Source organism: Eublepharis macularius, chromosome 9, assembly GCF_028583425.1.
Source record: "Eublepharis macularius isolate TG4126 chromosome 9, MPM_Emac_v1.0, whole genome shotgun sequence".
NCBI lineage: Eukaryota > Metazoa > Chordata > Lepidosauria > Squamata > Eublepharidae > Eublepharis > Eublepharis macularius.
Genome location: NC_072798.1, coordinates 92,609,440 through 92,620,536, shown reverse-complemented (window position 1 = coordinate 92,620,536; position 11,097 = coordinate 92,609,440). Strand labels below are relative to the sequence as shown.

The 11,097-nt window shown below is 48.6% G+C and overlaps 1 protein-coding gene across 3 annotated transcripts in view; it reads left to right on the top strand.

The window, feature by feature from the left end:
• The first annotated feature begins 900 nt into the window (after positions 1-900).
• GRAMD4 (GRAM domain containing 4) overlaps positions 901-11,097 on the top strand; it is a 124,692-nt gene continuing 114,495 nt past the window's right edge. For 2 of the 3 annotated variants that reach the window (XM_054988366.1, XM_054988364.1), the window contains exon 1: positions 2,033-2,155. In XM_054988366.1, coding sequence (XP_054844341.1) covers positions 2,085-2,155 — 71 coding nt within the window. In that variant the 5' untranslated portion in view covers positions 2,033-2,084. Of the gene's footprint in view, positions 1,064-2,032; positions 2,156-11,097 lie in introns of those variants that run through there. The other variant, XM_054988365.1, reaches the window with a different exon arrangement.

Below are 11,097 nucleotides of genomic sequence, written 5' to 3'. Positions count from 1 at the left end.
GACATAAACACCTCTGACCCGTGTGCCGTGGCAATCCGAACCGGGATCTTCGCACTTGGGAATTGAGTTCCCAGCACAGCACTCAATGGATCTCAGGGGAAAACGGAACCGGCATGCAGGCCCTTTGAAGAGGCATTGTCACACAGGAGGAAAGTCTCTGCGGTGCGCGGCCTGCACGAGTTGCTTAGCAACACAACGCTTTTTTGTGCAGAACTCTTGTTTTATTCATGCCCCAGAGAAAGGCCCGCCTCGTCTTTTTATTCAAGGCAAAAGCCAGCTGCGGATTTGCCAAGCCCAGCCTGCCCACGAAGGAAGGGGCAGAATTATATATAATATAATATATATATTATCTAATTTATATATGTTATTTAAACCGTGAGCAACACGTAAGAGGGAAAAATAAAATGTAAACCAGAGTAGCGGAGCCGCATAACATTGCCCGTCCCTATCAAGGGGCAGGATTCGGGGGGCGGCCCCGCTTTTCAACGCTCCCCGAAAACGGACCGGGAAGGGCCCCTCGGGGCTGCCGGGCCCCGCTCTTCCCGCGCTGGCCGCCTTCGCCGCGTGAGGGAGGCGGCCCCGTCCCTTCTGCCTCCGGCGCCCTGAGGCCGGCCAGCCGGCCTGGGGCTGGCGCGCCGGGGGTTGCCCTGAGGCCCGCCTCGGCCGGGGCTCCTCCTCTCGCGGGCCCGCCCGGCGGCTTCCGCGCTGGAGGCTTTCCCAGGCGGGCGGAGCGGCACGGCGCGCTCGGGGGGCGGCTTCTTTGCGCGCCAGGCGGCGGCGGCGAGGGCCGGGGCGAGCGGTGACGGCGAGCGGTGACGGCGGCTGCGCGGGGAGCGCTCGGCGGCCTCGGCTGGGCTGGCGGCCGGAGGAGGAGGAGGAGGCGGGCCGGGCGGGCACCTGCTGCCGTCCCCGCCGGGGCGCTGGTGGCGCAGGCGGCGGCGCGCTTTGGAGAGGCGGCGGCGGCGGCGCTCCGGCTCGGCTGGCCCGGGAGGCGGCGGGAGGCGAGCGGGGGCCCCGCGGGGCCGGCGGCGTGAATGAAAGTTTGGTCCGAATTCCGCGCCGGGTAAGCAACGAAGCCGGGCCGGGCCTCCCTCTCTGCCCGGAGCTCGGCCGGACCTTCGGCGCCCCTTGGGCCGGCCGAGGCTCCTTGCGGTCCAGCCCCACTCGCGGCGTTTCGACGCCCGACGCCCCTGCAGCGCCTGCTCGGGGGAGGCGCCGCGGCTTGCCCGTCCCGGGGATTCCTCCGCTGCTCTTGGGGTCGCTTTTCTCTTCCGCCCCCCCCCCCCCGCCCCGGTTCTTCGGCTAGTCCTTCTGGAGCAAATGCCCCTTCCCTCTCCCCCCCACCCCAAGCTTCTGGAACGAGCCTGTCTAACCCGCGGGCCACATCATGCCCTTGGCGCCCCCTCCTCATCCTGGGGGGCGCCGGCTGTGCTCTGCAGGCGTCCTCAGCTTTTCCCTGGGTCTGTCCTAAACAACGAAATTGGGGGACAGGGGAGCCCCCCCGCCCCTCCTAGCCCCCCCCCGATCTCTTCCTTGTGCTGCTGTCACCAGATGTTCTGCTTGTGATTGAACGACCTAAATTATCCCCCCCCAAAAGATGGAGATCCCCCTTCCCTAAAGCAAACGAGGGGCAAAATCTCAGTGGGGAGGGGGGGCACCAGGTTGGGGTGAAATTGCCCTTTCCTATCTGATGCCTTCTGTCCTCAATCCCCCTTCCCGGATTAGAGGAGACCGCCCCCTTTTTGTTGTTTTCCCTTTCATCAGTGGACTGATGCTGTGTTGTGTGTGTGTGATCTGAAGGGTTAAGTGTGCGCAAGGGGGCTGTGTTGAGTTTTCACTGTGTGGGGTGTGTGCACGCCCTGTGGATTTCCTCAGATTCCTTTTGCTCATTCCTTGGGTTTCATAATCTTTGTACATGCAGGGAGAGTTCTGTTGCGTTGGTTCATGTGGCTGTTGGAGGAGGTCGGTCCTTGCCCCATCTCCTCCCCCTTCAAATCTTATAACATTCATCAAAGGCGCTGTGCTTGGGGCTGAAAGTGGTGGCATTTTGTTTTGCTTTTCCATGGGGTTTGGGTGGCGAAGGGATGAGCTGTTGGTTCCTGCTGTGTTATGAAGCAGCGGACGGCTTACTATTGCTTCAGAAAGGAGCACCCTTGTGAGTATAAGCATGCTCTTATTGTCGCTTGCACATGGATGCATTGTGCTGCTCTAAGGAACCCTGGTTGTGGATAGTTGGTGGCAATTAGCAGTTTGTATTGTCTTCCCCACTGTTCTCTTGGGTGTTCTCTCATATCCTGGTTGGATTGGGGTCATGTCATATCTAGACCTTGGCTGGGTGGCCTTGGACAGATCTTCTCCAAGCAACTTGGAAGGTAGGAGACCGATGGGCTAAATGATATTTTCATTCTGAAGCTGGTTATTACATTGGCAACATGTGTCTGGGTGGTCATACAGAGAACCATTTCCTTTGTGTTGGTCAGGAGAGGTTTTGCTTTAACTTTACAGGAAGCAATAGATGGCATTGTTTGTCATTTTTTGTTGTGGCGGTGACAGTGTTGTGTACGGATCTCAGTTAAACCAGCCAGTGGAGATTGTCACAAGGGAAAACGACAGGAAGTTCAGAGACTGCAAGAAAACCCAGCTTTTTTCTCTGCCTTGCTTTTGAAGAAGCGATTTAGATAAGTGCTGATGTGTTGGTAGAATTTAGAGGCTGAAGTTGGTTTCTGTTTCCTTCGTATTCCAGCTTCATAACAGATCTGCTTTTGTCTTGCATTCTGGGGCAACTAAGTGTGAACTGGCTTTCCATGTGTTAGACCTCTGTTAGGGCATTTGAACTCTAATTAGAACTGGCTTTCCTCTCTATTAAATTATTAGACCTCTAGTACCCTCACCTTCAGGGAGCTCAGAACATGTTCATGTTGTCGGTTTTAAATTGCTCGGCAGGTCCTATTTTAAAACGGTGCTTGCTTTCACTCCTAATGGGGTGTTTTGTACATGCACATTAGGTCCTAAACATACATACCCCTTTAGCCAAGGATGATGGAGGAAAGGAAATGATATCATTTTTGCTGGCTGAAAGGCTGAAGGAATATGGAAGGGATGGGGGGGGGGATGATGGTTGTGGACCAATCCAGAAATACTGGACAGTTCTGTAAAAATACTTCCAATCAGATTAAAAATGGGAGGAACAACTCTGTGAATGGACTCACATTCTAGCTGTATCTGAAATGAGCTGTAACTCACAAAATCTCATACCCTACCACAAATTTTGTCAGTCTTAAAGGTGCTACTGGACTCTTGCCCTTTTCTACTGCTACAGGCAAACACGACCAGCCATCTTGATCTGAATTCACCCTGTGTTTATGTGTTTCTTTTACTGTTTTTCTAGTCTACTGTGAGAAGCATGCTGTTTGTAACTGTAGGACACCCTAGTTAAGGTTGTCCACAGGCCCTTCAGGCATGCAATTTTACTTTCGGTACAATGTGAATGCTTCAGGGACTCACCTTTGTCAGTTGCATCTGTCAGGAAATCTCCCAGCACTGTTTCTCTGCTCCCCTTTCTGAAAAGAGGGGGGATTATTATGGCACCTAATCTCTGCACTGTGAGGGACATTGAGTGGCAAATGTTTCCAAAATGGTTGTTTTATTTTGCAACATATATTTTAGAGTCCTCTTGTATAGTTCCAGGGCATCTATCAGCCAAATAGACGTATGGCTTGACTTAAAGTAGGGCAGCATTACGTGTTCTTTGCCCTGACCTGGATAGCCCAGGTGAGCCTAATCTCATCAGATTTCAGACGCTAAGCAGGGTCAGCCTTGGTTAGTAATTGGATGGGAGACCTCCAACGAAGACCAGAGTTGCAGAGACAGGCAATGGAAAACCACCTCTGATAATCTGTTGCTATGAAAACCCCACCGGGGGTCGCCATAAGTCAGCTATGACTTGAAGGTAACGTCCACCACCATACGTTCTTTAGATTATACGATATCGAACTTTCAGGCTGTGTCACATGTCGTTTTTGTTTCCAGCATCTTAGCCAAGCTAATCTTTAATGATTAATACTGAATGATTTTCAGTTTCCTCCCCTCTGGCGTAGGGGAATGGTGTGTGTGTGCGTGTGTGCACAGCATAACATGAGAATTAAACATGTTTTTGTATAAGTAATGGCTTTAAAAGAAAGAGACTGGAGGAATATGAAAATAATATTTGTCATAAGTGTTGTTTGCAGTGACAGGAAAAAGTCCTTAGGCTTGATACATATTTGGACAACCCTTTGTTTACGTGGACCAAGTTTTATACCGTTAAAAGTATCCATAAAACTGTCACAACTGGAGAAGTTGTACCTATCTCCACCTGTAAAGCTTTTTTGTCATTGTTGTGGAGCAGGCTACGACTTGCTTTATTTCATTTTTTTAAAACTATGACCGGAATTTTCTGTAGATGCTCTTCCACATTTCTGAATGTCTAACATGCACCAGCGGATTGAAATAAGCAAAAACTGCTGTTCAGGTGTGAGAACCCTGACTTGTAATTTCTACCGCTTTGTGGTACAACTAATATGGTTAATTGTGTAAAGTGGCCTTTATCTGCCTAAGAGTCGAAAATGGTAGTTCCGTACAAGAAGCTTGTAGGCTTTCAGTGTTGGGGGAGCTGATTTGGAAGCTCTGTCATGTCTGTTGCCAGTCTGTAGGTGTTTCCCCTAACTTGGCATCTCACACACAGTTATCATGAGTATCTCTGGCTGCTGCTGGAATTACTTTGAGCTGTTTCTCTAGTGCTCTTTCGGAGTCAAGGGGAAACGGACACTTACGTAATAGCTTGGTGTCGATAATTGTTGGCTCCAGTGAACAGGAGCCCTAAGATGAATTTGGCCCAACTATAAACATCAAGCCTTTGGTATCATTTGGCATAACAAGCGTTTAATGTCTTTGGAGAGAGACCTGTGCTACTATTGTTCATGTGACTGTAAAAGTATATATTATACACAGATGTGTATAGATGCAGCCCAGCGGTCCTATTTTTGCTTTTTAAGAACAGTTAAGTGCAGCAGAGAGGAGTGGGACGCTTAGCACTTTCCTCAGGGCATCAGCCCCCTGCTGCAGATTGTGCCCTCCCAGCAGCCTTTACCCTTTTATGGTTATTCGGGAGGGGGACTCCTTGGGAGGATCAATTTGGAACAAAGAACAGCAGGCCAGCAAGAGAATTTAAATGCCCTCTATACTCCATTGCTTCTCTGATCTCAACTGTATCCTTACAAAGTGATTCTTAAGGAAAAGTTAGCCGCGTTAGCTTATAACATGTAGTTTGGGGCTGGTGGCAGGCGGGTATGCATTCCTTGTTTGTAACCCGTTGCTGCTGTCCCCGTACCCACCTGTGGGGCATCCTGACCCGAGCGGAATTTGTCAAATGCTTTATATGGCAATTGCTTGATTTGTAGCTTTGCTACTGATGTCCTTTCGGTAAAGGCTGTGGCCGTGGTGCAGAAGTAAGAGAAATATGGGCCCCCAAAGGAAATAAGCTGGCAAAGGAGTATGCAGTACTCTGTAGAAGCCCCGTGTATGCAGTGGCCCTTGAGTTGTGTCAAACCACAAACTGGCTGGGATCCAACCAGTTTGTTTCTTTATATTGTCGGTTTGTTTCTGTTCAGTCTCTGTACACAGTACTTCTTACATGAAGATGTTCAAGTGAAGGGAGACGCAATGTTGGCCTGGAAGCGTAATTTAAAAGCTGAAGTTCTCTGTCAATTTCCCTTCTCTACAGGAGGTTAGTTTGAAAAGACAGAGCGGGATCGCTCCACAAAGAGTTTGTTAATTCCATCTAATGAACAAACCCTCTGAGGAGCATCTCTGCCTGCTGTCTTTTAAACTATGCCTCCTGGCTAATATTATGTCTCCCTTCACCTGAGCGTCCTCATGTAAGAAGTGTCTTGTAGAGAGACGCTCAAGTCTTTCGCTCACTCTCACCTGGTTCCCCTCTGTACTGCTTCCTCCATGGCTTTTGAACAAGGAAATGCCATGCTCCATAGCATCGTTGTTTTGATGATCAAAGGGACACCCCCCTTTTTCAATAGCAGAAAAGTTGGCCAGAACCAACCCACTGATTCTAGCCTTGGTTAATACTGCCTGGGTCTTATGGCTTGACTGTGAGTTGACCCCTTTGGAATGGTTATAGTCCTGGTGGTTTCCCGTCTCCTTAGGGTGGGTGGGGTTGTGGTAGCACCTACAAATGTGCTACCACAATTGTAAAGCTGGCCAGACTGTGCCACGGATTTGAATGGAATGAATGTCCTGGAGGCAATTATTTGTAGCTCCAGGAAGGGGGCGGGGTGTCAGTTAAAGCACCTTTTCTCCAGGTGGAAGCGGGGGGAGGGGGTCAGTTAAACTACCCATGACTGTTTGTGAGATGGGAGAACACCCGGTGACTCCGGCAGCAGGTTCATCTCGAGTAAGCACGAATAATCATACCAGGCCCTTGTCAAGTTGCTCAGATCCTTTAGTGTGGCCGGTTGTGCTTCTTGGTTCAGTACGTTTAAATGGTGGGACTGGACAAATCGTGAAAGTTTGCTGAGGAAAAAGAGCAGCAAAGAAAATATGGGCCCAAAGTTGTCTCACGTTTTGTGTCCAGAAAGAAATGGCTGCTAGTAGTTCATGAAGGCTGTTTATAGGGACAGGCCACATCCACATTGGTGGGGATATTGGGGGCCTGTCAGGATTGGCTGGCATGCTTGGCGGTGGCCAGTTGAGAGGGCAGGCTGCCTGGTGGGAGCCCCTGGACAAGTCCTGCCCTCATGCTCCGCGGTGGGGGGTGCTTGGAGCTTTAAGGGGGAAACCATCCACCAGGCTGGCCAGATCTGACCCATGCATATGGATGGCTCGCATCCGGGGCAGCGGGTCTCACCCAGACAGGTCAAGGGGGGGTCCAGGGGAGTGACCCCAGGGCTTGACCTGTACCGCTGGTTAGGCCCTTGCCAGGTTTCAGTTGTTGCAGTTCATGTTGTTGCCATCAATAAAAAGTGGCCCTTTATTTCCCAAGCCTTGTGTCTGCCTCTTTATTTCGACGGCGGGGAGGGGGGGGGGCAAAGGGTTGCTAGTAGTTCATGAAGGCTAGTTATAGGGACAGGCCATTCATATGTCTTATGGAGCCTCCCCGAGCCAAGAAGTTAATGGTTTGCATGTCCTGATATGCTGAAATGAAACTCTATTGAGCTGCCTTGCAGTGAGCGCTCACTGTTGTCCCAGGCACAGAGCCAGGCGTATCAGCAGGGGAGGAGTGGAGCCACACAGTCCTTTGTCATACTTAAAAGTGTTCCCGAGCAATTGAAATCGCTGGCGAACTTGGCATATGTGACCCTACTGTTTTTTGTCCCGGCTTCATTTGAGCATGATGACCTCGAAGGAACTCCCCACGGATGTTTTTAAGCGCTCTTGCGGAGAGTACAATTATGTCTGGTCTTCATTACATGTGACCCATCAGTTGGACAAAGTCTGTCTGCCACGTATTGATAACCTCTTTTCCAGTCTTTTTTCCGGGTTGTGGTTTCAGGCAAGCTGCAGAAAGAGGTTTATTCTTATGGCTATTTTCTGTTCGATGGATTACAACAGCATTCCTTAACCTTGCATCCGTTACTCCAAAGCCATATGTTAAAAAAAAAATTGAACATCAAAACAGCTCTACAGGCAAGACAATTCTGTTTATATACAAGGATCTTTATGATAGCTCGAGTAGCCTGGATTAGCCCATTCTTGTTAGAGCTCAAAGCTAAGCAGGGTTTGCTGTGGTTAGTATTTGGATGGGAGACCACCAAGGAAGACCTTTCAGTGTCTCCCTTGTGCCTGATGGCTACCTACCAACTCCTTCATGTTAAGTTTGATTCCTACATGTTGTGTGCTAATTTGTTAATTAGTAAAGACTCCAGGAGCACCTTTAAGACTAACTAACAACCTTTACTGTTTTGCAACTACATACTAACATGGCTAACTCCTCTGGATCTAATTTATTAAGGGTCTGGGAGAGAAAATCTAGGATGTGGAATCTTATCATCAACTCAGTATTCCTTTACATCCTGTACTAGCATCCACTTTTGCCTATTTTTTTATTTTTTTGTAACATTCCACTCAAAGAAGAGTTCTGGAGAACTTGAAGGCTGACATTGTTATGGGTTCATGCCCCAATAAAAAGCATTGTGTGGATTGTGTTGTGGCTGTTCAGAGCCATTGCAAATGGCTAAAATCCCCAGTGCCCCCAGTTGTGAATGCCCTCTGACATTCATACTTTGCCCCCAGGGAAGATGTATGGCCCCCATCAAGAATTTCTGGGTGTCAAGATTTTTAGGCTTGGTTTTGTGCATGTCACAGTCTGTTTTTTGTTATCTGGTCACTTGGCAGCTGCAATGTTTCAACTAATGCATGTAAATCCCTTGATTTCTCACCATTTAATTATTCAGCAGTTGATGCCTGGCAGCTGAATGTGTGTAAAGAGAATCCATTAAAAAAAGTGTGCTGGAGGCAACCTTGGAGTGAAGCAAAAGGTTAGTTAGTTTGATCTGTGATGGTTCATTCGCACAGTCATGTCATCACTTGATAGTGCAACTGAATGATACACATTGCAAAATGAAGTAGTCCTTTGCAACAGTAGCCTTTTACTTATACGGTATTATATGTTTACTCAGGGGTCATTTTGTAGAAAAAGAGCTGGAGGAACTCATTAGCATAACTCCTTGCCATCAGCGGTAGTGGTTCATTAGCATAACTGATTTGCATATGCCACACCCCCTGACATCACCTATCCTGGCTGTTTTGGACCCAATCCTGGCCATTCAGGGCCGAAATTGGGCCCAAAATGGCAAAAAGGGGCTAAAAATAGCTGAAAAGGGGCCCAAAATGGTCAGGATTGGACTGCTGCTGAGTGGGAGAGTGATCTACCACCTGTCAGAGGCCCGATCTGGGACATTTTGGCCCCAATCCAGGATGAAACGGGCCCCAAACGGCCGAGAGTCAGGTGGGCGGGGCCACCTGACATGTGACCTCTTTGGGGAACTGCTGGAACTGCGTTCCTGTGCATTCCTCCTCAAAATGAGCTGTGTTTACTTATATGGTGGCTTCATTGTACATGGAACTCTGTTCAAAGGAACAGGAAATGGGGGGCAGACACTGACCTTTTAACTTACCAGGAACGTTCTTGGGGTGGAGGGAAGGGGACATTGGCTACTGGCAAGCAGAAACGAGGTGAGGTGTAGGAGCTTTCTTGGACCCAAGTCAGTGAAGCCTACACCCATCATAATCACCACTAACCAGGCCTGAGACTAGCCGTCCTTGCAGTGCTGGCCAGCTCATTTTGCTCCTGGGCCACTTTAACATCCCAGTCTGTTCCTGCAGGCAGCCTTTGTATTATGATGTATACTTTCCCTCCCTGCAGAGAGCTTCTTTCATCTTCCTAGGAATTTATATTTTCTGAGAGGTTGTGTGGTGTAGTGGTTAGTGTGTTGGATTAAGATCTGGGAAGCCTAGGTTGGGATCCTCACACTGCCATGGAATTTTTGATGGGTGACCATGAACCCGTCACATATTCTCAGCCTAATCTACCTTACAGGGTTATTGTGGAACGAAAACGGAGGAACTCGCAGGGATGAAGCGAAGATAAAATGGAGGAGAAGAGAATGATGAAACTCGTTTTGGAGACCAAATGGGGAGAAAGGCGCGGTATATGTGAAGGAATTAAATAATCTATTCTCAGTGACGTTCAACAGTTGGGATGGAGAAGGGGTGTGTGAAAGAGAGATGGGTAAGGCGAGCAAGAAAGGAATGGGGAACAAACGCTTAGGGTTTCTTTGCATAGAGATGACGACTAAGGGGTTAAGGCACAGGCTGTTCAGAAAAGGCGGTCTTTGGATGAGAAATGTGAAAGAACATGATTATTATGTTATCTGACTCTCACACAGTACTAGTTGCTGATCTTCATTTATCGCAATAACTGATATCCTTACAAAGTCACTATGGGGCAGTTGCCAGCATTGGTCTTGCACTGGAAGTACCTGGATTCGAATTCCTAGTCAGCCTCGGAGCTCAGTGTTGGCTCAGAGACACTTAGCCTAAACAATTTTGCAGGGCTGTTACATAAAAATGGGGGGGGGGAGGATGTTGAGCTTGCACCCAGTCATCTGTGGCGATACCCTGAGCTCCCTAGAGAAAGTGTAGTATACATATTTAATAGAAATACTGTAATTTTGTTACAAAGGATACTAAATTACCTGCTTCGTTGTTGTTCTTGTTTAGGATGACCCATGAAGGACTGGTGTTTAATTTATTACAGTTGTTCCTAATGTGATGCTTGCATGTGTATTTTGTCAGGGGAATGACACATGGTGCGATTCTTTGCAGAGTTACTCCAGTCTAAGCCTACTGAAACCAATGGGCTTAGACTGGAGTAACCTAGAATAGGACTGCCCTGAGAGTAGTGTTTGTTGCACGCAGTTACATTTGTCTTCTCCCTTTCTCCTTTCCACTCGAAGCCTGGAAATGGTGTGAGATGCGAACATATAAAAACCACTTTACACCATTGGACCAGCTAGTTGATCCCCGTTGACTCTAACCAGCGGCAGTAGCTTTCTAAGATTCTCAGATAGAGAAAGGCTCACCTGTAGCTTGAGGATCTTGATCAGAGGGAGTTGTTTTGGAGATGCTGGGGTTTGAACTTGTAACCTTCTGTATATGAAGTGAGGGCTCTGCCACTGAGCCACTACCAATAACAGAAGCTTTCAAAAGTGGTGGCTTTGGCATTGACGGCCAAGCTTCGCAGGAAAGATGCACATATCGTCCTTAAGGGTTTACTGACTTGGTGAAAGTGGATCAGGATTGTTTTGGGCTTGCATTCTGTGAAGCGGCTTCCTTCCTGTTTGAACTCGTCAGCTCTTACTTCCTGCGATCGCTGCAAGGCCTTCCTGTGTTGCTGGGCAGATGAAAGGCACGATTCTTGATTTCTTGGGAACTGATTCCATCAGCAGCAAGAATGGCTTTGTGCACTTGATCATTTTTTCCCAAGGCTGCTTCTTTCATTTTCTTTCCCTTCTTTGGTAAAGATGGAATCCCACTCTGCCCCCG